The following is a 23,612-nucleotide window of genomic DNA, read 5'->3' on the forward strand; positions in this document are numbered from 1 at the left end:
GCTGCTGATCCTCGGCTGCCAGATCCGATGGTGAGTACAGACTCCACACTGAGTGCCTTGCGCGGCTGTATCGTAAGTGGAGACGGTAGATTGGCATATATGTATGCTTTTTATTAGGGGGGATGCCCCGAACTCGTCAGAAAGGTCGTCTCTAGCCAGGCATCAGGGCATACTGCGGACCAGCCTTTCACACGGTCGCATTTGGCGGGCGAGAGGTTTGAGGACTTCAGAAACCAGCTATAACATCTCTGAGCCACAATCATCTAGCATTCTGTTGTTCAGGCACTATGAGGTGAGTGTTGCTCGACATTGTCCTGGATTGATGCTGGATGCAGAGATGGAGAGTCGAACAAGAGGTGAGCATCTCTCGCACGTGACTTCTCACCTTGTTTTGTCAGCGGCATCTGCCTTCCGTACCAACTCCACCCAATCAGAAGTGCCGCTGCGTTTGCCTCAAGTTGTATCTCTGCTGGATTATAGGGCCTTACACCATAGACTTATTTCAATCAGAACAATATAATGTGGATCGTTGGAGTTTTACATGGTAGCCGTAGCATCCCCTTAAGAGCAATTTATAGAAACGCGCCCTTCCTGATCCTCTTCGCCAGATGTTCAACCCTGCTGTCTACATTCCCCTGAGCAGACGAGTCGAAAGGGTACAATGTCCCTTCAACATCAGCACCGTCAGCCAGTGGAATACGAAGCAGGATAGTGACACGCAGGAACTGCTCGCGGATCCACTCGTGCTGTCCAGGTCTGAGCAACGATGCCATGGCCATGGCTTGACCGTGATCCTCCCAGAAGAACGTCAACAGACGACTCAGCGGATTCATGATGTGCCACGGCCCTTGAGCGATGATGTGGCTTCTGTGCTCCTCTTCTGACACCTGCGGGTTGGGCCTTCGCTGGTTACAACCTGATTTACACACCGAGGCTAGTAAGTGGTAGCTAGGAAGCAAGATCGCTGGATCGGTGAAGTCGGCTATGCTCAGGTATCCGGCCTGATTGCCAAGGTAGAACGGCACGCTGTAGCACACCGAGTCCACGAGGTCTTGGAGGTTGTGCTTGTAGTTGGCAAGATCCGCATTCTCTAAGCACTCAGAAGCCTCTGACATTGGATTCGCACTAAGCGAGCTGAGGATGATCTTGACGAGTAATAGGCGTTGCACGCGCCATTCATTCCACAGTGTCCCAATCTGACAGGAAAGATAGACCTCGCAGACAGATTCATAGGTCGGGATCGACGGATCGATGTCTCGTCCACTACTGAGTCTCAGCGGCTGCCAATGTTCCGGTACATTCTGCGCCCAAGCCAGGAGCTGTTCGTCAATGCACTTGGCCTCGGCCCTCCAATCTCTGGGAATTATCTCCGACGAAGACACGAAGCCATTTCGTGCTGTTAGCGAATAACTTGCCTGTAACTCGGCAACAGACGCACTGATTGTATCGAGTGTAGAGATTAGACTCGCTGGAGCCGCTAAGGGTCCTTTGCTCCCCAGACACGAGTGTGCGGTGCTCCGCAGCAGCCTTTTTTGGCGTATCGCCGAGGAGATCTCGCTATGGATGATATATCTCTGGATGTATGCGCTGATAGCCCCATGTTTATCATCTGAACTTGCAAATGGGAGCAAAGAGACTGCCCCGTCGTGATGCGCCCTCGTGGAGGAGTGACGGCCGTAGATCACGGCCAGATTCTCATAGAATTGAAGCGCTAACACGGCTAGCATGGTCTCTGGCTTTCCCCATTCACCAGGATCCTGCATTGTCCGTCGAAGACCCTTTAGGGCCTGGGTATAAGTCTCCTGTGACGCTCGGGAGCTGCTGCCGTGTCGCCAAAGCGACAGGATCTCCGAAGCTACGGCTGACACCGCGAGCGAGAGCGCCGAGTCCTGCCGCTGGGCGCCATATACCGGAACCAATATCTCGAAGAAGCCGCGGGTCGACTCCATGTCACGGCCCATGATGGCATAATGCTGAAGGAAGAAGGGGACGGCAGGGTCGGGTTGGGCTAACGATCGCAATTTATCGGGCACTGAGCACCGATCCTGAAGGGCTTTTCTTGGAGCCGATTTGGTGCAGAAGAACTTAGGGTTCTGGTCTTTGAATCGAATCCTGACGGGCTTCGTCTTGTAGCCTCCGCAGCGAAGGCTGAGGCGCTGACATGACTGGCATTCGGGCCTCGCTTCATCACATTTGACGCGTCGTGTTTTGCATGTAACGCATCCTCCTGAACGTCCGTGGTTGACCATAGCGACGACAGTGGGCGATGCCGAAAGGAGCTGTGATGTTGCGACGGGAGAACATCTTCAACCTTGCACCCTTAATTAGGTCCACGGTAGTGATCCAGCATGCCAAGAGTAAGCATGTTGGGGCACCTGCACCTACTAACCTATCGCAAAACCGATACCTCATTCAGCTTAGTCGATGGGTTCCCAGTCGAATCCTGGCCGAAACCCCCCTATCGGACCTGAATGGTTCTTGGCCAGCTGCCGCAGTCGCAAAACCACTACCTAGTTCGATATAGTTATGGGATTGTAGTCGATGATGAATGTAAACTCTCGCAAAATTCTTGTCTGAAGAAGCATGGTATTGTTACTGAGGTTTGAGTTCCTCAAATAAATCCAGCCACTGGACTAGGCTACTCAGATGTAAACGGCTGCGTGTAAGTAAGGGTGAAAGAGGTATATAAGTGTATGCACATCCTTTTCAGCATGTCCAACATTCCACAAAACAAAGAAGTCAATTCCCACGCTCTCATCGCATCGATTGAAACGAACACATTTCCAGTCGATTCATCAACTTAGTCTTCTTCAACCTCCTTGATTAGCACATATCCACCATGGTCAAGGTCGATCGCCCCCCAGCCAACGGCTTCGTAGCCGTCGTACGCAGGATCTACAACCCCATCGGTTTCTGCAAGGGCTACAACTTCGTCCTCTGGGTGATTTCCGCCGGGGCACTTCTCGGCTTCTCTCTCGCCCGTCTGATGTACCTCGATTTTGATAACATCTTTTGCCCTGAAGACCAGAGTCGAGCCAATGCACTTCCGGGCGAATGCTTCTACTATCAGTCCACTCGAGGTCGCGTGGGCATCCTTCTGCACCTGGGCGCCATCCTTCCAGCCTGTATCCTCGCCGTCCTGCAATTTGTGCCCGTTATCCGCCACAAGCTCATCCTCTTCCACCGTATCAACGGCTACGTGGTCATCCTTGCGTCGTTCATCGGCATGGCTGGCGTGTTGATGATAGCAGAGCACAGCTTCGGCGGTCGCTTGGACACGCAGATTGCAATAGGGTTGGCTACAATCATTTTCGTGGGCAGCATCAGCATCGCCTACTGGAACATCAAGAGACTCCAGATCGAGCAGCACCGTGCCTGGATGATCCGAGCCTGGGTCGTGGTGAGTCACGCATCTATTCCAGTCACCGTGAACGCTCTGATTTGAAAAATACTAACATTACTCTTATAGGGTGGCTTCATCATCACCATGCGCGTGATCGGCATCATCACAGACAAGGTGCTTTTGGCTCTAGGCCCGGAGGGCTACTACGAGGCCCGGCCCTGCGCCGTCATCGACTTCATGTTCTCAGGAAATCAGAGCTTGGTGGAATCAGTGCACCCAGATTGCGAGGCCTTCTATTCCGGGGCTGATACAGGCCGACACGTCCTCGTCGATGCTTTTGGCAGCCATGGCTCCGGCGGGGTCGACCAGGCCTCCGCGGGGCTCAACCTCAGTTTCGGCGCCGCGGCCTGGCTTGCGGTCGCCATCCATGTATTTGCCGCGGAGCTGTATCTCCACCTTACGCCCGCTGAAGCCGCCCGTCTGCGCCGTGTCTCCTACCAGCGCCAGCTCGAGGCGGGCATGCGTCGGCCTGGAAACGCGGGTCTGACTGCCGAGAGGCTGGGTGATGCGGAGCCTTTTTCGGTGCCCGGATCGTCGCAGGAGAAGATTGTCTGCGATTAGTCTGAATAGGAGTTCCTGGTAGTGATCATTGAGCCTGAGCTGATCTTGTGATATGGATTCAACCTTGGGGTGGTTTTATCTTGGTTTTTCGAGAGCGCAAGAAGGTTAAATACTACACTGTAGATGAATACTAAGAGCTTTACCGCTCTGGGCAGAATAATCATTAGTGTTTGAGCGATTTTCGGAACGCCAAGCCATAACTACACGTCTTCACTTCAACACACTGTTACAATATTATTCAGGGATAGACACCGATAACACCAACGGCTGCGCCCACCGCAGTCCGCATACCACCGTTAATGCGAGGCCAATGGGTATTTCCGCGCGCGCAATGCAGCCTCAGCCCTAGGACACCGAAGCCAGTGGCAACGCTCCAACCGCGCACATCATACCAAGGCTATCACCGACTCCGAACCCAACGAGCGACGACCATCCACACCTCCACCCCTAGCCCCAGGATAAATCAACCCCAATTCCCCTTCAAACAGTATCCCACTATCCCAAATCTCCGGAGACAAACCCGCACCCTGATCACAACCACCCTTCCACCCATCCTCATCCCCCCCACCATCTTCCTAGGCTTACTCCTAGCCCTCTGGACCTGGAAATGCCTCTGGATCGTCCTCTTGCAAGACAAACTTCTCTACCTAGCCTGGCTACCCCCGCTCTCCCGCTCCGAAAAGATCGAAGACTACGAGCGCGAATGCCGCCCGGTGCAATGGACAGAGACCCAGATCCGCAGTCTAGACGGCACGAAGCTCTCCGTCTGCGAGGGCCGTCTACCGCGTCCAGCTGACCGTCCACGTCCACGTCCCCGAAGAAAAGTAGTAATCTGCTACTTCCAGGGCAACGGGGGCTCGACGCCGCTGCGACTGCCTCTTCTCTCGCAGACCTTGCGCGCGTTGTCCCGCGCCCCAGCCGGCCTAGAGGGAAAGGTAGAGACAGAGTATATCGTCGTCGCGCTCTCGTACCGCGGGTACTGGACCTCCTCGGGTCGTGCTTCACAGCGGGGTATTGAGCGCGATGCGCAGGCGTTCTTGGGGTGGGTGAGAAGTACTTATGTTGCTCGGGTGTCGTCTACGGAGGGTAGGGATGTGGATGGGGAGGTTAAGGTCGTGCTGTGGGGTCATAGTCTCGGTGCGGCGGTGGCCAGTACTGCGCTTGCGACGCATCTTTCTGTAGGTGGTGCGGGGGAGGTAGCAGCAGGAGAAAACGCAGGAACGGGGCAGGAAGGGGAGAGCGCAGCTGCACTGCCTATTACCGGCTTGGTGCTCGAAGCCCCCTCCAGCAGTGTCAAGGAGATGCTGATCAGTCTGTATCCGCAACGGTGGCTGCCGTATCGCTATTTGTGGCCGTTCCTGTGGAATCATTGGGATGGCGTTGCGGCGTTGCGGCGGATGGGCGCGTGGCGGGATGAGGCTGTCAGAAAGGGGGCAGTTGGGGATGCAGCGAGTATGCATCAGGAAAGTGGCAAGAAGAGATCGCTGCCGCCAATCCTGCTGCTCACGGCCGAGAAGGATGAGGTGATTCCCCCTGAGGCCGCGGCGCAGCTGGAGGAGGAGGCGAAAAAATTGGGGATTGAGATGGTCAGGACGGATGTGCCGGGCGCGATGCATACGGAGGCGCCGGTTCGGCCGGTGGGGAGGAAGGCGCTGGTGGAGTTTATTTGGGCGAGGAGTTGAAATGAGTTCAGATTTCATTGGGGGGTATGCGTCGGTGCGAACCAAAGAGTAGAGCTTTGCGTGCATGTGATGGTGTATTATATAGAGGTGTCGGACGAAGCCCAAGGGCAGCAACAGTATCAGCAACATGTACAGTCATAGCAATCAATGATACATAAATGACAGTCGGACAATCCCAGCAGCCGCCTTGGACAGAGCCCATTAGCAGAATGGGATATATCCTGCTGTATTTAACACTCATTCGAATGCATATGTTGTCAACCGACCATCTCTTCTCAACCTCCAAGAAGCTCCCGGTCGTGACCCTCGACAGCCAGATTTGGTAGACTCGCTCTTTTGTCCCCCTGAGAATCTCAAGGCCATCCATACGCCCGAGACATCCGCATCACGGATACTAGCAAGTCCCACGAGGGATGCGAAAGTGAATAGTCCGGCCCTCCAGAAGGCTCATCGTGACGCTGGGATTTATCTCGCGCTTCATTACCTATGCGACATCGTTGGTGTGGAAACCTACACTATCCAGCATGTTCAAGGCCACGAAACCTTTGGTCATCGACTGCGAGACCAAGCATGTACAATGATCATATCGTTGATGCGAGGTGGGGAGCCTTTGGCTTGCGGGATTTTCCGCCGCTTTCCCCACTGCGTTTCTTCATGCCAACAATCCAACCGACGTTCGTGATTGCCATGTGCAGGATCGGACCACGGTGATACTGACCGACTGGGTTATCGATAGTGGCGAGACGGTGGTAGATCTCGTCGAGAAGATCCGCAACCTCAAGGCCGATCTGCGCATCATCGTCGTTGCTGGTGTGGTGCAGAGCCAGTCGATTTCGGAATGCAGCCCTCTGAAGGCACTCGCCTGCCATGGAGAGCTTACTGTCGTCGCTCTTCGTATATCTGAAAACAATTTATGGGGTGCTGCTGGTGCGGTGGAGGGGGGTTCATGTTGTGGCCTTTGCAGTATGTTACGAGGGTGCGGGAGGATTACCAGGGGGGTCCCTGGGTTGTCATGGCGGTGGGAGTGCAGTCGGTGATTACAGGGGAGGTGTTAGGAAGGTGGTTAATACCACTAGAACTCGTGATAAAGAATTGATGTTGTAGCGAAAATCTCATTACAATGTATTATGCTTTCATTACGGTTATTATGTGCGCTGGCTTTGCATATATGGTTTGAACTATGTGCATCTTGTCATATGACATGGGTTTCAGGCATGGGAAAGCAAACCAGACAACTGCGTCCGGACGCATGAATAGACATTTTCAAGTCTTTGCTGCGGTGAGATTTACAGTGCGAGAAGCATACCGACACCTGCGAGACCCGACAGAAGACGGCCGGCATTGCCAGTGGGCTTCGCCGCACCAGCCTCCGACGAGGTGCTCTTGGCAGCAGCTGTAGTCTCCGTTGCTGTAGCCTGACTGCCACCCATGGTGATAGTCGTGGACCCCGACACCATGACTGTCACCGCTGGTGCTGCACCAGTAGGCTCAACCCCATTGCCCGTGGCAGAAGAGACGGCAGACGGCACGAGAGTAGCCCCCGGCACGGCGTTGGTGCCCGTGCCAATCTCCAAAATATCATCTTTACCGGGCGAGAAATTCGTGTTGGCCAGCGAAATCTCGTTGTTGGCCATGTCGTAGACCACGTAAGCGCTGCGCAGGAACGTGTCGCCCAGAAGATTCATTCCCGCCTTACCGGGACCGATACCGAAGATACAGTCTCCTTTGTCAAAGTCGGGCTCAGCGAGGGGGAGGACCAGTTCACTGATCGGAACGGTGATGGTGGCGCCGGAGAAGCCGAAGGTCACGTTGTAGTCTTTCTCCGCGGCGTCACAGGAAATATAGGGGACTTGGGTCTCGCTGTCGTAGGCGGCGTCGAGCTCCTTGTAGATCTTGTTGACGAGATCCTCGGGAAGCAAGATGAGAGCACTGCCGCTGTCGAGAGTGCATGACACGGGAAGGTCGGTGGTGTACTTGCTGGGACTGGAGCTCTTTTCCACGGATACTTCGGTCAGGGCAATCGCCAAGGACATATACTGGCCTAAGTAAGGGACAATCGGCAAGGTTTGCAGTTCGCCGTGGTACTTCGCTTTGTTCACACCACCGAACAGAACGGATCCCGTATTGGCTTGCAGGTCGTCGAGCCACAGGCTGTAGGCGGGCGACTTGATGGCGCCGGTGTCGACTAACGCTTGTGGGAGATTGGAGTATGTCTTGTCCGCATGCGTGGCTTGGTATGTCAGACTGGGATATCCAATCCCAGCGAGGCCGTCTAAGGATCAATCAGAATGGGTAGATCTTGCTTGTGCGCGGCACGAGATATTGACTTACGGATAACGGTCGACTTCTCGGCGACGGCAAATTGCATGTCTTTTATTGTTGTCCCACCAACTGTGACTTTGTCGGTCGCATAATGGCCGTAAGCATTGTCCCCGCCTCCGTAGGTGCTGTTCATGACCGTGTCGAGTTTCTTGTAGGTGGACGAGGCGCTGGAGTCGAATAGACCATAAGGCTTGCATGGATCGCCTTGCGCAGAACACTCGTCTGAGCTTGCGATATTGACCCAGGTATCACTGCTGCCAGTATCTATGGCAAGGACCATCTTCTGTGGAGGCGTTCCGATGGTCAAGTTGATGCTGTAGTAGAAATAGTCCTATTCGTGAGGAATTAGCTATCGGCAAACTTTCTTGGTAAAGTCAATCTGAGGAATTGAGCTTACCTGGTTGTCGAGCGTCACGTCAACAGTGTTGTCTCTTTTCCGTAGCGGCTGAACGGCCTGTTTGCGCTCAAAAGGTATCTCAACCGTCGCAGGCACATCACGCCGGTGCAATTGCAGTGCATCCACATATGGAACAGCGGATAGCCCCAGGATTGGGAAGAGATAGGCACCACGCATCTTGAAGCAATCCGATCTCCGTTCTGGCTTCGGTCGCAAGGAAGGTCAAAGTGAGCTGTGAGTGAGACGGGTCTCCCTCGGCTGAGTGAAATTGGACAAGGGAAGGATGGGGTGGGACAGTCAGCCTTTTCACCGTCATCCCACCCTCGCAGTCGTCTGCATTCCGTATAGCCGGTGATTTCAATAGCTTCGTTAGGGCGTGTTTAGGCAGCATGGGATGTCTGGTAGAGCCTCCAAGCCACCAGTCACCTTCTCCGGGCGCATCCGGACCCAGTGCGAGTCCCAGGCTTATCAGGGGAGGTTAAACCAAAATTGTGCAGAAGCCGAGAGAGGGCCAGCAGAGCACTGGTCAGATCCTCCAGGATCATGGTCGAGTTGCAAGCGATGCAGGATAGCGCCAAATAGCGGCCAACTCTCATCTCCAGCACTCACGCCATGTGGTCGACCAGCTTGCCAAGGTGGGGCAGTGCAATCTTAGGATCAGGGGACTTCATCTGCGGTAATATCAGATTGGTCCGATATTTCAATGTCAGCGGGTCTCACTGGATGGAAGAAATTAAATTCTGCGGACTTTGATGAGCTTATGGGACCGTGTCTGCACTAGACCCCATTTGCTCGGCGATTTGTAGAGCAAAGGGTTGTCAGATCGGGTAAGAATCTGGCTCTGTGGATTTGGAGGTGAATGTACAAGAATATTTCGCTCATGATGATGTACATGGAAGCCTTTCAAGTATGGATGTGTGGTCAAAATCACCTTTCAACCCTCACTATCCTCAACCCTGAATGGAACCAAAAAGCGCGGGTTTGAATGTCGGTTTTAATGCGGCGGACAGATCCGGGATTCTCCCGACTGTGTAAAATAATGAACAGGATCCTTCAACTCCTGTGCCGAAGACCTGGATGCTCAGAGGGGGTGGAAGTACTCCGTAGGTAGAAAAGCAAAAAGTTGGAGCTGCGGGGAATCGAACCCCGGACCTCTCCCATGCTAAGGGAATATTATACCACTAAACCACAGCCCCAATTGATGTAAGTACTACAACTTCTTGTTCACATAATCTGAAACGTAAATCTCCCTTCATCTTAAGACTTATGCTCCATCGATTCTCGCTAACCTGTGTCACTTATGGCATTCATAGCAATTGCAACCGCAATTGCTATAGTGAGTCTCACATTTATTATAGCCCATCTTCTTATCTTATCTATCAACTATATCATATGGACAAGTTTCGTTGCATTGATTTGATAGGTCAAGTACAGGTTCTACCTACTGCGGATATATAATTTCTTTGTGTCGTCTCGAGCCACATCCGCCTCCATACATACACTATCAATGTAGTAACGACAAAGCATGAACAAGGGAGACCCCTGAACAGGATAGCTTATGTTCAGGCTGTCAAAATATTTGCTGAGCTTCCGCAAAAGAATAGCAATTCTCCTACAGTCGTGATTCCCTGACACCCACCGTCACCGCACGGGGTATTGCAGGCACGCCCCAATGTAGGTTGACCTATGTAGCCACCGTCAGCCTATCTCCCTCCACAACGTACGACAAGCCAAAGACTCACCTCTACAACATGATCCCAGCCATAGAGCTCGGGAGCAATGCCCGGATCGCGCCACACCAATGCTTCCCCCGGTGGTGTTGGAACCATCTGCATCTCCCTGTCGCGCAGTTCCTGCTCCGGCCCATCAGGAAGATGCTCAAGGTCCTTTTGTTCGTTTGACCGCGTCACGATCATCAATGTCCGTCGCTTGCGACATTTCTCGAAGACTGCAAGTGCATGTCGCTTCGCAAGAAGGAACTCGCGCGAAGACTTGGTGATGTTGGCATCATTGGGAAGACGGGAGAGACATTCACCCAGAACTGCACCGTCTTCGAGGGCCATGCCAGCGCTGTGTGATAGATGTCAGGTTTTCGATTGCTCCTGTAGGGTAAGCTGTGGTACTCACCCCGCTGCAAGATAAGGGAGGGTCGCATGGACACTGTCCCCGATCATAACGCCGGCGCCTGATGGATGGGACCAGCCTCCAGTGTTGAATCGGGTGCATAGTCGCCATTTGTGAACTGATTTGCATAGCTTTAGGAGTTTCGAGATTCTAGTATACGTCAGCGGACACAAGATAACAGAGATACCACACTATCCGACGTACCGAGGATCCCAATCTCCAAACAGAGAGCGCATCTCCTCCACATTCCCAGCCACGGTGCTTGCCTTCGAATCATCCGGAATATCATCCGGAGCCAGAAGCACGATATTAAAAAGCTCCTTACTCAGAGGATATGCCACTAGCCAAGAAGTTAGATCCGTCCACAACATCAGTCCTCCAGCCACTCACCGACGTGCTTATCCGGCCCATACCAGAAGTTCATATTCGGCCTAGTCACAAACTCCGCAAGCTCCGGATCCCGTAAAACATCCGGAGAAGACAACAGGACCCTATACGCCAGATCCCCGGTCTTCGTCGGTGGCGTCGGATGATCCAAGACTTGATCGGCGAGCTTCCCAAAAATGCCATCAGCGCCGATAAACAGATCCGCCGTCCACCGTCCGCCATTCTCCGTCATGACTGTAGCCGTTTTCCCATCCGGAGCGAAAGCCGCATCAACAATCCTAGCATTGCAGCTTATCTTCCCACCCAACTCCGCGATACGCTCCAGCAGGGTCTGCTGCAGGTATGGGCGATAGAATGCCCGGAACCATGTGCCCGGGTACGCACTCGCCGTTTCATCTAAATTCATGCTCGTGATCATATTGCCCTTCCAGCCGAAGATCCGGTAGGCCTCGGCCTTGGCCCAGTGTTTGGTTAATCGCTCCTCTAAGCCCCAGTGCTTGAGGATCCGGGAGCCGTTGGGTAGGACCTGGATCCCGGCGCCAACGTGCTTGATCTCTGACGCTGCTTCGAGGATGTGGACGTTGTGTCCGGCTAGCAGGCAGCTGATGGCAGCGCCTAGACCGGCGATGCCTGCTCCGGCAATCACTATCTGTGAATGCGTCAATGAGGGGGCAGAGTTGTGTGTCTGGTGGGTGACTGACGTCCAATGTGCATGACGGAAGCCGGGTTTCTCTCTGCTTGACATGATACGAGGCGGCCATGGTGTATGAAGATGAGTGAAGAATTCTTCCCGAGCTATCCCTCTAGGTGCTATCTGTCTGAGACTTTGGAAATCTATGTGGGTGGTGAACTCAGCGACCGACCCGGATTACGGATGCGAAGGGATGCGCTCAAGATAAATACGCCCGGCATTGGCCTCGCACATAACACGCATCAAATGACATCACGTCCGATAGATCGCAGTGGCCTTAGGGTGTAGTTACGTTTCTTTGTGCAGAATCGAGGAGCCTAGAGGGTATGCGGTGGCCTGTCTAGATCCAGTGCGGTTGCCACTTGGCGGTCCACATGGAGCAGTTTTGGCTGCAAGGAGCCACTACGTGGACCAACACGCCTAATGTACCTTGCTGATCTGCGGGGAACCTTGGCACCTTTGTGAAGATTTCATTGGCAAGTAAGAGAGTTTACCATAGAATTCCTGCACGTTGATGTCTTGCAACGGTAAGATTGTCGACCTATTCAAGTGCCATCATCACATTCCATGGTAAAGCGGTAAACTGAGTCGTTAGGCGTAATGAAACCCAGAGTCATAGAAACGTATACCTGGTATCTGTGCTATCATATACATAGGAAGTAGTCTAAGTGGCCTATGACAACGTGTGCCTACCGAATTCGACCAAAGATATCTCGACGATTCCTCCCTGGGACGTGACGTGGACGAGCGCAGTCGTGGCTCAGTCCTTGCATCATCGTGGAGAGGTAAGATTTCCATTTCTTGAAGCACTTTCGAAGGTGCAGGACCGATGCATTTCTTGCATTCCATACAGACCGCATGATCTCTGCGAAGACAGTTTGTACCGCACAAAGTCCGAGTGTATGCTTGAACAACGCATACCCAACACGCCTATGGCCAGACAGACAAGGCACATATCAGATCCAAGTCGGCATTCTGCCAAGCTTATCGCACCTCACTACTGACATATCGGTCGTGTTAGCTTCACTTCGTACTGGTTTCGCATCTGACTTAGCTATGTCGACTCGATCCAATCGAAAGCCCATCAAATCGAACACAAATGCAACCAAATAGATTGAGAAGAGATAGAGATATCATCGCTAGCTAGAAATACACTATACTGTACTGTACAATACACACTCACCCGCAAGCCCGTGATTACACCTTCCAATCCCGCAAAAACCGCCATCTGCCCGTCTCCTTCCACCCGGCAGCCTTCCACCCATTCGCGCTGGCAGGAAACGTCTCGACCACCCCCTCCAAGCTCGTGTCGTGCGCAAATACGACCAACACATCGGGCGAGGCATCAAACTCCGTCATCGAGATCACACTCCGCTGCGCCTCCTCGGGGTCCACCGCTACGCTGCTCCCATCCTCCCGGACGTGGATATGGTAAAAGGCGCAGGTCTGATACTTGTCCGGGCTCGGATGAATTGCTTCAAAAATCTCGCCAGGACACGGTGCTGAGCCACCGTAGGGATTCGGAGCGATCTGGCTGGGCAGGGGCACATGCTCTGAGGGACGGAGTTGGCCAGCATGATGGACTGTGTCTGCGCCCATGAGGATGAACGAGTCTGTACCGGCTGCGCCGGCGGTGTTGGTGCGCGCGAGACCGCAGATATGTCCGATCGAGTGACCCGGGACGTCGAGGAGGTAGAATGAGCCGTCGCCGAAGTAATCGTGGGCGGGGTAGTTGCCGATCTTCAGGGTGAATTGCTCGGGTGCGATCTCGACGAGCTCGCGGCCGTGGAAATCTGACTCCAGCAGGACGCTGGCGGGATTGGATGGGTAGGCGGGCAGCGAGGCTGCAGTGACGCCTGGGCCCACGACGAGAGATGTAGATGGTGGGAAAGTCGAGGTGTCGCCGACGTGGTCGAAATGCGTATGGCTGTTTTTGTCCATGGTTAGTCGGTGCTTTGTGCGCTTCTGGCGGGCTGGTGGGTTTATCGTACCTCCAGATGATGGCGTCGATTGTGTCCAATGGGATACTGTGGTCGGTCAGAATATCTGATACATCTTTGCGGACGGTGACTGCGAAGATCTCTTTAAGGCGATCGTAGAGTGGCTTGGCGAGGTTCTCCCAGTCCTTGCGGACGCCCAGGTCGAAGAGTACTCGCTTGTCCCGCGATTTGTTCTCGACGAGAAAGGCGTAGGCACCGGCGCGGAGCTGCTTGAGGCCGCCAATTTCGGGGGCGAAGAAGACATCAGCGGGGAGTTGTATGTTCGCTGTTGTATCAATGATGCTGACCTCGACAGTCTTGTCTGAGGCGGGGATGTTGAGGTTGATTGGGGCCATTTTTGTCGTGGCTACCACAGAACCTTGACTGTGATGCTGTGCATATACGTTACGACGTAGCCGGATCTACTGTTCTTTTTATATTGTCGATGCAACTCAGTCTGTTCATTCTGTGCTATTCGTCAGGCATGAATAACTAGGCTGAGTAATGAAGCTTTGTGGATTGGTCAGCACCGGGGCTGGTCGGAGGATGATCCCGTGATGCTTCAGCTTCAACTACACATCCAAAAATAGTCCTTGCGGCTCAGCAACTTTCATTGCAAGCCAACAATGCTAAGATCTATGAGGTTTTATTGGGCCGCCGGATATCTGCAAGTGAGTCAGATTCAACCTGAACGGGTTTAAAGATTACCCTCACTTAGCGTCTACAGCTTGATCGATTGGGCTCTGGGCCGTGCGCTGAGTCTTTACTGCTTCACCGGAGCTTGACGCATATGACGTAGTCGTATAGGCAGCTATCGCAATGGTTGAAGAGCAGTATTGCAGACTCTAGATATTAGGCTGCTACCCTCGATTAGTCAAACTGCAGCGATGAGATCGACTGGAGTATGTTAAGACACCGATACAACTGCATATGACAGGTAGGCTCATGCGCATGGAATTCATCAGTGTGAACACCTGTTACCGTGGTCTTCTTCCTCGTTGCTAGTAGAGGTAGGGGACATTTATAATTGTGAATATCGGCATCGGCGTCTTTCCCCGACGGCGTCCCGATCGAACAAGCCGATGGTCGGGCCCGCCCACCGACTATGATTTTTAATCAAGCGAGGCGGTTGCAGTCATTCAGGGATTTGATCAGCTTCTCATCTTCCATTAGTTAAAGCAACATCAGTGGCATTGTGTTTCACCTCTGTGCAGACTTGTGCGAGTATCCCACAAACATATACCAACTCAATGGCTGCAGCGACCAAGAGAGTCGGCCGACTCATCACCGGAAGATCAGTTTCAACACCTAGATAAACATTACAATATGCTAAACGAACAACTAGACCATCTCTCTTCCCTGGGATGCCTTCAATTCGTCCGCGCATTCCAGTCCGAATGAGCTCCTCAGCCGCCGCGACAGCCACAGCCACAGCCCCAGCAGCGTCGTCCGAGGAAGCAGCCTCGAAGGCCGCCAAAGCCAACTACAAGATCGTCATGCACGTGAGCGACTTCGACAAAGCACAAGCTGCATGAGCGGCCTTCGACCACACCAACACTCCCATTGAAGTAACGCAAGCCCCCATACCCGGGCTGGGAATACGGGCAAGGTGTGCCGGACAACGGCGCCAGCGCCCGCAAGCAGCACCGCGAGATCGACCCCTACGCCAGCGACCGCCTGGCCCTAAACGACTACCGGGTCCTGGTATCAGGGATCGCGCTGCGACCCGTCGGCTTTCTGAGCACCGTCTCCGCAGACAGACGGACGAAGAACCTCTCCCCGTTCAGCTACTTCCAGGTGGTCGACCACGACCCGCCCATGTTCATCGTGGGATTCTCCTCGCGGCCGGGCCGTGTCAAGGACACCTACCAGAACTTGAAAGAGACGGGGGAGTGCGTGATCAACACCATCTCCGAGGGGGATGATCGAGGCTGTCAATGCGACATCGACTGATGCGCCGTATGGCGTCTCCCAGTGGGAGATCTCGGGGCTGCACGAGGCACCGGCGACAAGTTAAGCCATCCCGCGTGAAGGAGTCGGTCTTTTCAATCGAAGGCAAGGTGCTTGAGGTCAAAGAGTTCGCGGCGCATTTCCCCAGGATGAGCGAGTCCGCTGTCGTGCTTGTCAAGGCGACGCGCTTTTGGGTGGAGGAGGGCACTTCCAATGCGGATTTCAGTCACATTGACCTGGAGAAACTGCGGCCAGTGTCTCAGCTTGGCGGTGTCTCCTGTGGACGGATCACATCGACGTTGAGCGTCCGCGAACTAAGTGGGAGAATGACGCGCCTGAAGAAGCCAGTTGTTGACGGAGTTGGAGAGGGCTAACCGAGGGCGCTAGTAGATTGTCTTTCCATTCGTGTAGACGTGGCGTTGGGTTGACTTTGAATCTTCCTCTTTTCCCGATATACACCAACTCTATACTGTCATTGTAAGTAGGTAGAAATGCTGAAGGTGTATCTCAGCGTGCTCCGATCGAATTGAAATATCCAGCATTTGCTCCATCGGGAATACCCTCCGATCATCGGAACATCCTCGGCTCCGCCTTCCCCGCCATTCTTCACCGACGCGTTATTCCCAACCCCAGCCAGTACACAACATTGAGACGCCCAATCTATCCGCCCTCAGAATCATCGCTGCTTTTCTACAAATCCTCAGCGTCATAATGTTTTCCCTCCGCATTGCCCGATCCTTCCCCACCCCTTCCCTCCCCCGCCATCTCGCCTTCCGCACTTTGGCCACTGCTCCCCCTAAGAAGAAGGAATGGCTCTGCATCCTCCCCGATAAGCCCAACGTACAGGAGCTGCGCATGAAAGTTCGACCGTATGTTCCATTCTCGTGACGTATCGTACACCGACATAGAAAACTAAGCATTTGAGCACAGGACACACTTCGCCAACCTGAAACCCTTGGTCGAGGCTGGGAAGATGGTGGTTGGTGGTGAGTTTCGGCCGGGATGGACTATATCCGAAAGATATTACCTTTCGCTGCTCTCTCCCCTGACTTAGGTTTGTCATGTACTGAATTGAATTTCCGCAGGTGCTATGGTTGAATCCCATCCCGAAGAAGGAAAACCCCCTACCTTCAAGGGAAGTATGATTGTGGTGACTGGGGAGACATTGGGGGATGTGCATCAGATTATTAATAATGATATTTATGCAAAGAGCGGGGTTTGGGATCTGGAGAAGGTGCAGGTTATTCCGGTAAGCTTCCTTTTCAAAGCTTTCTTTTTCTGTCCGGGCCCATGGAATTGATAATCGGGTGGCTGATTTGGTTAATGTAGTACATCTCGGCAGTTAGAGAGCCGTTGAACAAGGATTGAGCGGAGTAAGATGGGAACAAGAGCGGACACGGGGGTCGCTTCGTGAGGGTTGTGGACGCTGCTTTTGAAAGAACTTGTTTTGTAGAACGGCAGATTCCTGGAAGATACTGTAAAGATTGGGGTTCACAACTGGCAGAAGATAATGCTAGTCAAGCATCTACTTACTTTACGAAGAGTCAGAGGTCTTTAGAGTTTCTATGGGCTAAACATTGGCTACATAATTCACACACTGGAGTTGGAATTGATGCAAATACCGTGGGAAGAATCGGACATTTGAAAAGAGTAAGTGTCCCAATTGATATTCGTGATGCGCTCAGACTATAGGATCATAGTTCTGTCGTTGAGCGCTCGTCTATGGATGAGTTACTTGTGTATGACCTGTCTAAGTTATCTATCTCGTCCTTGTCTACCTTATTTGCTCTGCAGGTTATGCAGGTGTCTGGTGCCGTTGATGATCGCCTCCGCAAACGCACTGCGCACACCGGCCTTCTCGACCGTCAACAAGCTCTGGATCGTGCAGCCTCGAGGCGAAGAAATACTCTCCCTCAGCACGGCGGGATGAATACCACTCTTCAGCAGCTGCGCAAGGCCCAACAAGCACTGCGCCGTCATCTCGGATGCCTCCGACCGACGCATGCCCTCCGCCACACACCCGTCCAAAATACCGTCCACGGCAACTGACATCGGGGCCAAAGCAGCCACAAGCATCGATCCCAAGTCGAAGAGATCGGCGCTGAGCACCTTGACCTGTCCCAGCTGGGAGAACATCCACTCGACCACCTCGCGGTTCTCGGGCTTACAATGGGCGGGCAGCTCGACCACAGTCATTGACTCGCGCAAGCTGGCGGCAACGTTGGGGATGGCCCGCGACACAGAGGGCTGGGAAGCCTTAAGGGACGGGCTGGCATATTCGGTGATATAACCTGCCAGCACGGCGGGCGTCTTCCCCGCGATGATGCTGATGATGAACTTCTCAGCCAGCGCATCGGCCATGCCTTCGTCGGCGATGACGGCCTCAACGAGGTACGGCTTGCAGCCGAGCATGACGTAGTCGGCTTCCCGCACGGCGGAGAGGCTATCGCCGGCGCGGAATTCCACACGCGAGAGGTCTTCATAGTACTGCTCCCGTAGCTTCGTGGCTGATTGCTCGGTTTTGGTGCAGGCGATGATGCGCCCGAAGGGGCTTGAGGTAGGGTCGTCGCGCGTGACATCCAGAATCCCGCTTAGGATGGCGGAGCCCATGTTCCCTGGGATAAATCAATCGCTTATCCTCTGATCATCCTGAGAGAGTGACTCTGTCCTACCGCATCCTATGATGGCTAATGTCGAGTTCGAAGACATGTTGTGTATGTATGTATTGCTGTGTTGTTGCCGGATGTGTGAATCATGGAGAAATGAAGGAAATATCGGCGAACTTTCCGGAGGGGTTCAGAGAGGGCTCCGAAGTCGGGGCTCTTCGCACGATAAGCACAATCGACGCAATTGATGTAAGATGATACCTGCATTAACCTACTGTTCACTCAACACGTCAGTCTCTCTACTATTATTGTCCCACATAGCATTGCTGTGCTCTGTTGCTCACGTCGTGCCAGCGCGCGGGCGCGTGATGATGGGGCCAATTTCGCCTGTTGCTTGTGAGGGTGCTGGGGGGTCGGCGCAAGAGCCCGGGAAGGGCGGGGCAGCTGCAGGGGGGATCTTAAGGGATTGTACTGTCGCGGCCTAGCTTAACGCCGCTGTATATATTTCTCGAATAAGCTACCGCGTCAGGAAACAAAAGCTTCCAAAACGAAGAGTCACTTCTTAACTAGCCGCAAAACTCTAGATACTGCCAAAACTAAACAAGCATCTCCTCCAACCGCTTCACCCTCCTCCTCAGCTCACCAATCTCCCACTCAATCTCACTCCTCGGCGCAACCCAAACCTTCAACTTCAAAATCCCCGCCGAAAGCACCAAGAACCCAATAGACGCCAGCGGCGCCCACTGACCCACCTGCTGCGGCGTCTCCTGCGCAGGCCCATCTTCATGAATATAGTACTCGATCCACGCGACGAACGCAACAACCGTGAGCGGGCTGACAATGATACTAAAAACAAGCGCACACAGGATACACAGGTCGAGGAGCAACCGCACCAACGAGCCGAGGGTATGCAGGCGCATCAGACACGGGACAGACAGGCGCTCCTCCCCGGCGCTCGACAGCGCGCAACGGGTTTTCTCGACGATGGTCGCGGGGGCGGGGCGCCCTTGTTCGAGGTCTTTGGGGTGGGAAGACGCGCAGTGCACGGCCGCGTAATAGTCTGTTTTGAAGCCGTGGAGAATTGCGCGGCGCTCGAGCCAGACTGTGCGGATGCGGCTGGATGGGATGCGCGAGCGGTAGGGGAGGAGTCGGTAGAGGAGCAGGGTTGCGTTTACGAGGAGCGTTAGCCCGATTAGGCTGTAGATATAGCGCTCTGAGTAGATGACGCGGGACCAGAAGGCGGAGCGTGCGTGGGCGCTGAGGTTCTCGTCGGCGTTGGCGGCTGCGATCGTCGCCTCGAGAGCGGATTGTTGCCGCAGGATTTGCGTGGTGTTGAAGCAGGGGTAGTAACAGCTTGTCGGCAGGGAGTTGAAGAGCGTCACGTTGTTGAAGATGGCCCAGATGCTGCTGTTCCACGACGGCGTCGTGCGTTGCCACGACTGCCAGCCGTCGCTGGAGACCGTCTCCTCTGGTGGGAAGTAGTCCGGCGCGCAGAAGGCGTATTGGGTCGGGGTGTTGCGGACTCGTGGCCAGTAGATCAGCGCGCTGATGGTGCCTGCTAGCATTAGGATGTGCCAGAGGGAGAAGAGGATGTAGCGCGCGCGCGAGTGGCTGAAGGCCCGCGACCAGGCTTGCAGTGGGAGGAAGATGAGGTAGGCTGTCACTACGATGGCGAGCACGGCATCCGCGTCCAGGTCGATGGTTGCTGGGATTATGGGGAGTTGGGTGGTGTTGGTGACCAGGGCTGGGAAGGAGGCGTACAGAGCGTCGGTGGTGCTGTCGCTGGGCGGGATATAGGGAATTGATACTGGCGATGGACGGGCATGATGGGCTGGGCTGGCCACCAAGATGAAGGCTTCAAGAGCTGCAGTCCCGGCGTATGTTGCTGCTGCTCCCAGGAAGACGTCGGACAGCCATCCCGTCCACCGGGTCACGCAAGTAGCTAGCAGCAATGCATAGAAGAGGTACCGTGGGCACGAGTCGTACACGGTGCTGATCGGGTATGTGCACAGCACTTCTTCGGCCACGAACAGCGGGGTGCCCATCGGTTCTTATGGTAATCGTGCGACATCTCGGGGTAATCTTGAGCTTGCAAAAGTACAAAGAAGAAAATGCAGGCAGAAGCTTATCTTATATGGCATGACGTCATGACCTGGGATTAACTTTAGGCTTCGATGTAAAGAATTGCAATTGCAGCCAGGAACCATTCGAACTATACTTAATGGACATTGAACAGAGATGGACTACTTGACTGCTTCATTGACTTTGTTGAGACGGTCAATCACCTGACAGCCCCAACCCTACGCCGGTATCCCCATATCCCGTCCGCGTCCTCAGGCGAACCTACATCGTAGATAAACCTCGTGCACTCACCTACAGCTCCATTGTCCGCTCCAAATCGATTTGATATATATCTACCACACACCTATAGCTTCGCCAACGACCTCTCCATCTTCTCCACTTTCTCATCATCAAACAGCACAACTCTCTTCCTATACGGAACGGGCAACGCCCTCAACGAGACCGCCTCCCCAAAATACACCTGCCACGCCCTGAAGATCCCCGTACTCATAACCTTGGGAAACACATTCATCGAAAAATGCCTCAACTCAGGCGCCTCCATCGCATCCGCCATCTGCTTCTTGTGAGACGCCTCCATCATCTTCCGTGCCCTGGGAACGCGCAACACCTGCACCTCCTCCAACAACGCATCGATCTCCATTTCAGACAATCTCCCAGACCCGCCGTTACCTAGCACCTTGACCAGACTATTCGTCAACGCCGCCGCGCTCTCGATCGCCTGGTTGCCGCCCTGCGCGATTACCGTCGTCATCTAGGCCCAGAGTCATCAGGTATTAGCTTCAAGATTCTCGGCCAGACCCGAAGTCCAGGGTGAACTGAGGTATGGGACTAAGAACTCACCTTATGCGCAGCATCCCCGATGACACCCAGCCTGCCGAGGTGCCACTTCGTATACACCCACTCACGCAGCGGGGTATACACGGTCTTTACCTGCCCCCCGACGCAGAGATCCGCCAACCGCACGGTCGGGGCGATGCGATCGTCCTGGTGCGCGCGAAGCACGTGCTCCTTGGCTGCGTCGTCGTACCGCGGGATGGCTGCACCGTGGTCTGTTCTGGCCCGGTTCGTGACGAGGAACCACCAGGTGCGGTTGGCGGGGCCGGAGGTACCCAGCACGTAGGAGTGGTGATCGCCAAGGATGAATTGGAGGGTGCCTGGTTCGTTGGCGATGGTCAGGGCGGGGTTGTACGGCGAGAGGCCGAAGATGCAGTCATAGGTTGACGGGATATCTGCAGTCGTATATTGAGCAAATCAGTATTGAGGGTGGATGGCAGGGGAGATTTCAGGAGGGCAGATCGTACGCTCTTCTTCGAAGTACTCCGGCCCCAGGCCGAGATCGGCGGCCCGCGCGACGATCGCCTTGCGCACGGTCGAGTGGGCGCCGTCGGCGCCGACGAGGATGTCGCCTGTGTAGCAGGTGCCGTCGGTCGTGGTGACCTGCACCCCGTCGTCGAGGTGCTTCACGCGTGTAATACGCTTGTTCGGTAGGAGTTTGGAGCGGTCGGTGATGTGGTCGTGCAGCGTCTGCAGGAGGACTTGACGGTCTACCCACATGGCTGGATAGCCGTGTCTAAAGGGATTATGGGGACAGTCAATGATGTTGCTTAGAGTCTCGAGGCAGAAGTAGATATGGGCTGGGGTCTAACCTCTCTGTTAACTGCTTGTCCAGGTTTTCCACCGTCGCCAGGACTGTACCGTCGGGCCCGCGCAGATACGACCGGTTCACCACGCTCCCTGCCCGCCGTCGCAGGTCCTCGTAGCAGCCTAATTGATCTAAGATCCGTTCACCATTCGGCATCATGGCGATACCGCCCCCGCGTTGGGGGGCTAGGTCTGGGTATGCTTCCAGGAGAAGGTAGTCAATGCCGTGCTTCTCCAGCGACAGCGCCAGGGTGAGGCCGCTGATGCCTCCGCCGGAAATTAGCACTTTGCACGGTCGGAGATTTTTGGGTGGCATTGTGGGCGATGGTTAGGAATCCACCAAGCAGCTTTCGCGAGTAAAGTGGCCGTTGGGGGAATTGTAGCATTTATATGAGGATCGCGTTCAACAGAAAGCTGACAGGGTAAGCATTGGGGTGGTGCAATAAGCGGAGGCCAAACATGAGTTGCTGCCGAGGATACTGCACCTAATTTCTTAGCGCTGATCACTCTCCCTGGGGTCTGCTCATCCATTGGTGACTTGATTTAGCCTCGCTTTCCTTTCGGACAAGGAGCCTGCGTGATATCAGCAATCATCTCGGAACACCGAATGTGAAACCCAATCGGGAGGTTTGCAGCCCTAGAAGCAGATTCACAGCCACCATGATCAGCTTCGATCTGTTGGCTCGGTCGGAAATTCGGTGAGTTGGGATACTTTAAAGGAAGAAGGCTAGAAGCAAGAGACAATTGTAAGCTGGTTGTGCATTGCGGTAGCAAGAGATTAGATCAGCTTTTCCTAGCTAAATAACATGTCGGTATTAGACAGTTCATGATAAACACAATTATAAACGAATGACTATAAGCAAAATATCCTGATTCATCATCCTCCAAACCACTTCAAGTGAGTGAGTATCATGCCAAAGAGGAATCACGATGGTGGCCCGTGATTAATAAGGGGGTGGTAGTGGTAGTTGTCATTGTTGCTTGTTGAGCAGACTGTTGTCGAAGAAACTGTTCTCGAATTAGTTCACGGCCCAAATCATTTAGCAGCGGGAAAGAAGCATACCTCAAGAGCTGGCCGAGGCGTTGGCAGAGGCGTTAGCGCTGGCGTGCCCAGAGCCAGAAGCCGACGCATTAGCGTTAGCAGAGGCAGAACCGCCACCAGTAGCGGTGGCGTCAGCATCAGCATTGGCATCAGCATCTCCATCAGCGGAAGCATCGGCATTAGCGTTGGCGTTGGCGTCGGCGCCGGCATCGCCTCCAGCTCCAGCATCGAGTCCTGCATCACCACCTGCGCCTGCCCCGGTGTCAGCACCCGCACCAGTATCAGCTCCGGTGTCAGCACCTACGCCAGCATCACCGCTGCCGCTGACGCTGCCACTGCCCGAGATACCAGCCGAGAGACCACCGCCAGGGAGGGAGACGCTGGTGGTAGTACCAAAGGAGACAGTAGTACCACTGGGGCCGGAAACAACAGTAGGAGTAGCACCGCCGGAAACATTACCGCTGCCAGAGACATCGCCAGAGGCACCGCCAGAAACATCACCGCTGCCAGAGACATCGCCAGAGGCACCGCCAGAAACATCACCGCTGCCACCGGCACCTCCAGTAGCAACAGGGGAAACACCGACATCAGTGGGAGTGGCACCAGCGCTGCCGCCAACGTCACCGGAAACATCGCCAGAGGCACCGCCAGAAACTCCACCGCTGCCAGAGACATCGCCGGAGGCACCACCGTTGCCAGAGACATCGCCGGAGGCACCGCCAGAAAGACCACCGGAAGCACCGCC

The 23,612-nt window shown here is 54.3% G+C and overlaps 12 protein-coding genes and 1 non-coding gene across 13 annotated transcripts; 4 read left to right on the top strand and 9 right to left on the bottom strand.

Moving 5' to 3' along the window:
* Positions 1–497: 497 nt before the first annotated feature.
* BO97DRAFT_144157 (Zn(II)2Cys6 transcription factor) lies at positions 498–2,339 on the bottom strand. The gene has a single exon (XM_025690124.1). It carries the CDS (start codon positions 2,247–2,249, stop codon positions 573–575), a length of 1,677 nt encoding a protein of 558 aa, XP_025549356.1. The 5' UTR covers positions 2,250–2,339; the 3' UTR covers positions 498–572.
* A 408-nt stretch (positions 2,340–2,747) lies between these two features.
* Positions 2,748–3,964, top strand: BO97DRAFT_456823 (uncharacterized protein; the record flags this gene model as incomplete). The annotated part of the gene is made up of 2 exons (XM_025699187.1): positions 2,748–3,400; positions 3,470–3,964. The coding sequence occupies exons 1-2, from the start codon at positions 2,840–2,842 to the stop codon at positions 3,962–3,964; spliced, it is 1,056 nt and encodes a 351-aa protein (XP_025549357.1). The 5' UTR covers positions 2,748–2,839.
* A 213-nt stretch (positions 3,965–4,177) lies between these two features.
* On the top strand, positions 4,178–5,779 carry BO97DRAFT_144162 (alpha/beta hydrolase family protein). Its single transcript, XM_025690125.1, has one exon. The coding sequence runs from the start codon at positions 4,264–4,266 to the stop codon at positions 5,644–5,646; it is 1,383 nt and encodes a 460-aa protein (XP_025549358.1). The 5' UTR covers positions 4,178–4,263; the 3' UTR covers positions 5,647–5,779.
* A 1,017-nt stretch (positions 5,780–6,796) lies between these two features.
* Positions 6,797–8,660, bottom strand: BO97DRAFT_407107 (pepsin-like aspartic protease). Its single transcript, XM_025695572.1, has 3 exons — positions 8,366–8,660; positions 7,978–8,299; positions 6,797–7,918 (listed from the first exon to the last, which is right to left on the bottom strand). The coding sequence occupies exons 1-3, from the start codon at positions 8,540–8,542 to the stop codon at positions 6,933–6,935; spliced, it is 1,485 nt and encodes a 494-aa protein (XP_025549359.1). The 5' UTR covers positions 8,543–8,660; the 3' UTR covers positions 6,797–6,932.
* An 829-nt stretch (positions 8,661–9,489) lies between these two features.
* Positions 9,490–9,561, bottom strand: BO97DRAFT_t197. The gene has a single exon. It is a non-coding gene; the product is annotated as a tRNA-Ala (tRNA).
* Positions 9,562–10,068: 507 nt separating this feature from the next.
* On the bottom strand, positions 10,069–11,637 carry BO97DRAFT_350073 (putative monooxygenase; the record flags this gene model as incomplete). The annotated part of the gene is made up of 5 exons (XM_025691940.1): positions 10,069–10,435; positions 10,493–10,639; positions 10,694–10,829; positions 10,880–11,525; positions 11,578–11,637. The coding sequence occupies 5 exons, from the start codon at positions 11,635–11,637 to the stop codon at positions 10,069–10,071; spliced, it is 1,356 nt and encodes a 451-aa protein (XP_025549360.1).
* A 1,055-nt stretch (positions 11,638–12,692) lies between these two features.
* Positions 12,693–13,982, bottom strand: BO97DRAFT_373132 (MBL fold metallo-hydrolase). The gene is made up of 2 exons (XM_025692892.1): positions 13,559–13,982; positions 12,693–13,494 (listed from the first exon to the last, which is right to left on the bottom strand). The coding sequence occupies exons 1-2, from the start codon at positions 13,900–13,902 to the stop codon at positions 12,765–12,767; spliced, it is 1,074 nt and encodes a 357-aa protein (XP_025549361.1). The 5' UTR covers positions 13,903–13,982; the 3' UTR covers positions 12,693–12,764.
* A 913-nt stretch (positions 13,983–14,895) lies between these two features.
* BO97DRAFT_471899 (flavin reductase family protein) lies at positions 14,896–15,851 on the top strand (the record flags this gene model as incomplete). The annotated part of the gene is made up of 5 exons (XM_025700084.1): positions 14,896–15,048; positions 15,125–15,442; positions 15,477–15,558; positions 15,602–15,768; positions 15,801–15,851. The coding sequence occupies exons 1-5, from the start codon at positions 14,911–14,913 to the stop codon at positions 15,849–15,851; spliced, it is 756 nt and encodes a 251-aa protein (XP_025549362.1). The 5' UTR covers positions 14,896–14,910.
* A 315-nt stretch (positions 15,852–16,166) lies between these two features.
* On the top strand, positions 16,167–16,945 carry BO97DRAFT_373137 (YciI family protein). Its single transcript, XM_025692893.1, has 4 exons — positions 16,167–16,365; positions 16,427–16,482; positions 16,582–16,745; positions 16,826–16,945. The coding sequence occupies exons 1-4, from the start codon at positions 16,208–16,210 to the stop codon at positions 16,862–16,864; spliced, it is 417 nt and encodes a 138-aa protein (XP_025549363.1). The 5' UTR covers positions 16,167–16,207; the 3' UTR covers positions 16,865–16,945.
* Positions 16,946–17,152: 207 nt separating this feature from the next.
* Positions 17,153–18,205, bottom strand: BO97DRAFT_456851 (pyrroline-5-carboxylate reductase; the record flags this gene model as incomplete). Its single annotated transcript, XM_025699188.1, has 2 exons — positions 17,153–18,111; positions 18,169–18,205. The coding sequence occupies 2 exons, from the start codon at positions 18,203–18,205 to the stop codon at positions 17,276–17,278; spliced, it is 873 nt and encodes a 290-aa protein (XP_025549364.1). The 3' UTR covers positions 17,153–17,275.
* A 486-nt stretch (positions 18,206–18,691) lies between these two features.
* On the bottom strand, positions 18,692–20,156 carry BO97DRAFT_407110 (uncharacterized protein). The gene has a single exon (XM_025695573.1). The coding sequence runs from the start codon at positions 20,145–20,147 to the stop codon at positions 18,699–18,701; it is 1,449 nt and encodes a 482-aa protein (XP_025549365.1). The 5' UTR covers positions 20,148–20,156; the 3' UTR covers positions 18,692–18,698.
* A 371-nt stretch (positions 20,157–20,527) lies between these two features.
* On the bottom strand, positions 20,528–22,227 carry BO97DRAFT_471902 (FAD-dependent oxidoreductase; the record flags this gene model as incomplete). Its single annotated transcript, XM_025700085.1, has 4 exons — positions 21,831–22,227; positions 21,486–21,754; positions 21,025–21,413; positions 20,528–20,935 (listed from the first exon to the last, which is right to left on the bottom strand). Exons 1-4 carry the CDS (start codon positions 22,139–22,141, stop codon positions 20,528–20,530), a joined length of 1,377 nt encoding a protein of 458 aa, XP_025549366.1. The 5' UTR covers positions 22,142–22,227.
* Positions 22,228–22,795: 568 nt separating this feature from the next.
* On the bottom strand, positions 22,796–23,370 carry BO97DRAFT_444874 (uncharacterized protein; the record flags this gene model as incomplete). The annotated part of the gene is made up of 2 exons (XM_025698498.1): positions 22,796–22,833; positions 22,889–23,370. A coding segment is annotated over one exon (481 nt), but the record flags the coding sequence as incomplete, so codon positions are not given.
* Positions 23,371–23,612: the final 242 nt, after the last annotated feature.

Source organism: Aspergillus homomorphus (genome assembly GCF_003184865.1).
Source record: "Aspergillus homomorphus CBS 101889 unplaced genomic scaffold BO97scaffold_31, whole genome shotgun sequence".
Lineage (NCBI taxonomy): Eukaryota > Fungi > Ascomycota > Eurotiomycetes > Eurotiales > Aspergillaceae > Aspergillus > Aspergillus homomorphus.

Coding starts and splice junctions, on each gene's coding strand:
- BO97DRAFT_144157 (XM_025690124.1), bottom strand. CDS start 2,249: ATGGTCAACCACGGACGTTCAGGAGGATGCGTTACATGCAAAACACGA.
- BO97DRAFT_144162 (XM_025690125.1), top strand. CDS start 4,264: ATGCGAGGCCAATGGGTATTTCCGCGCGCGCAATGCAGCCTCAGCCCT.
- BO97DRAFT_407107 (XM_025695572.1), bottom strand. CDS start 8,542: ATGCGTGGTGCCTATCTCTTCCCAATCCTGGGGCTATCCGCTGTTCCA. Junction 8,300..8,365: donor ACGTGACGCTCGACAACCAG/GTAAGCTCAATT, acceptor CCTCACGAATAG/GACTATTTCTACTACAGCAT. Junction 7,919..7,977: donor CGAGAAGTCGACCGTTATCC/GTAAGTCAATAT, acceptor ATTGATCCTTAG/ACGGCCTCGCTGGGATTGGA.
- BO97DRAFT_373132 (XM_025692892.1), bottom strand. CDS start 13,902: ATGGCCCCAATCAACCTCAACATCCCCGCCTCAGACAAGACTGTCGAG. Junction 13,495..13,558: donor ATCGACGCCATCATCTGGAG/GTACGATAAACC, acceptor GGACAAAAACAG/CCATACGCATTTCGACCACG.
- BO97DRAFT_373137 (XM_025692893.1), top strand. CDS start 16,208: ATGTTTTCCCTCCGCATTGCCCGATCCTTCCCCACCCCTTCCCTCCCC. Junction 16,366..16,426: donor CTGCGCATGAAAGTTCGACC/GTATGTTCCATT, acceptor ATTTGAGCACAG/GACACACTTCGCCAACCTGA. Junction 16,746..16,825: donor AGAAGGTGCAGGTTATTCCG/GTAAGCTTCCTT, acceptor TGGTTAATGTAG/TACATCTCGGCAGTTAGAGA.
- BO97DRAFT_407110 (XM_025695573.1), bottom strand. CDS start 20,147: ATGGGCACCCCGCTGTTCGTGGCCGAAGAAGTGCTGTGCACATACCCG.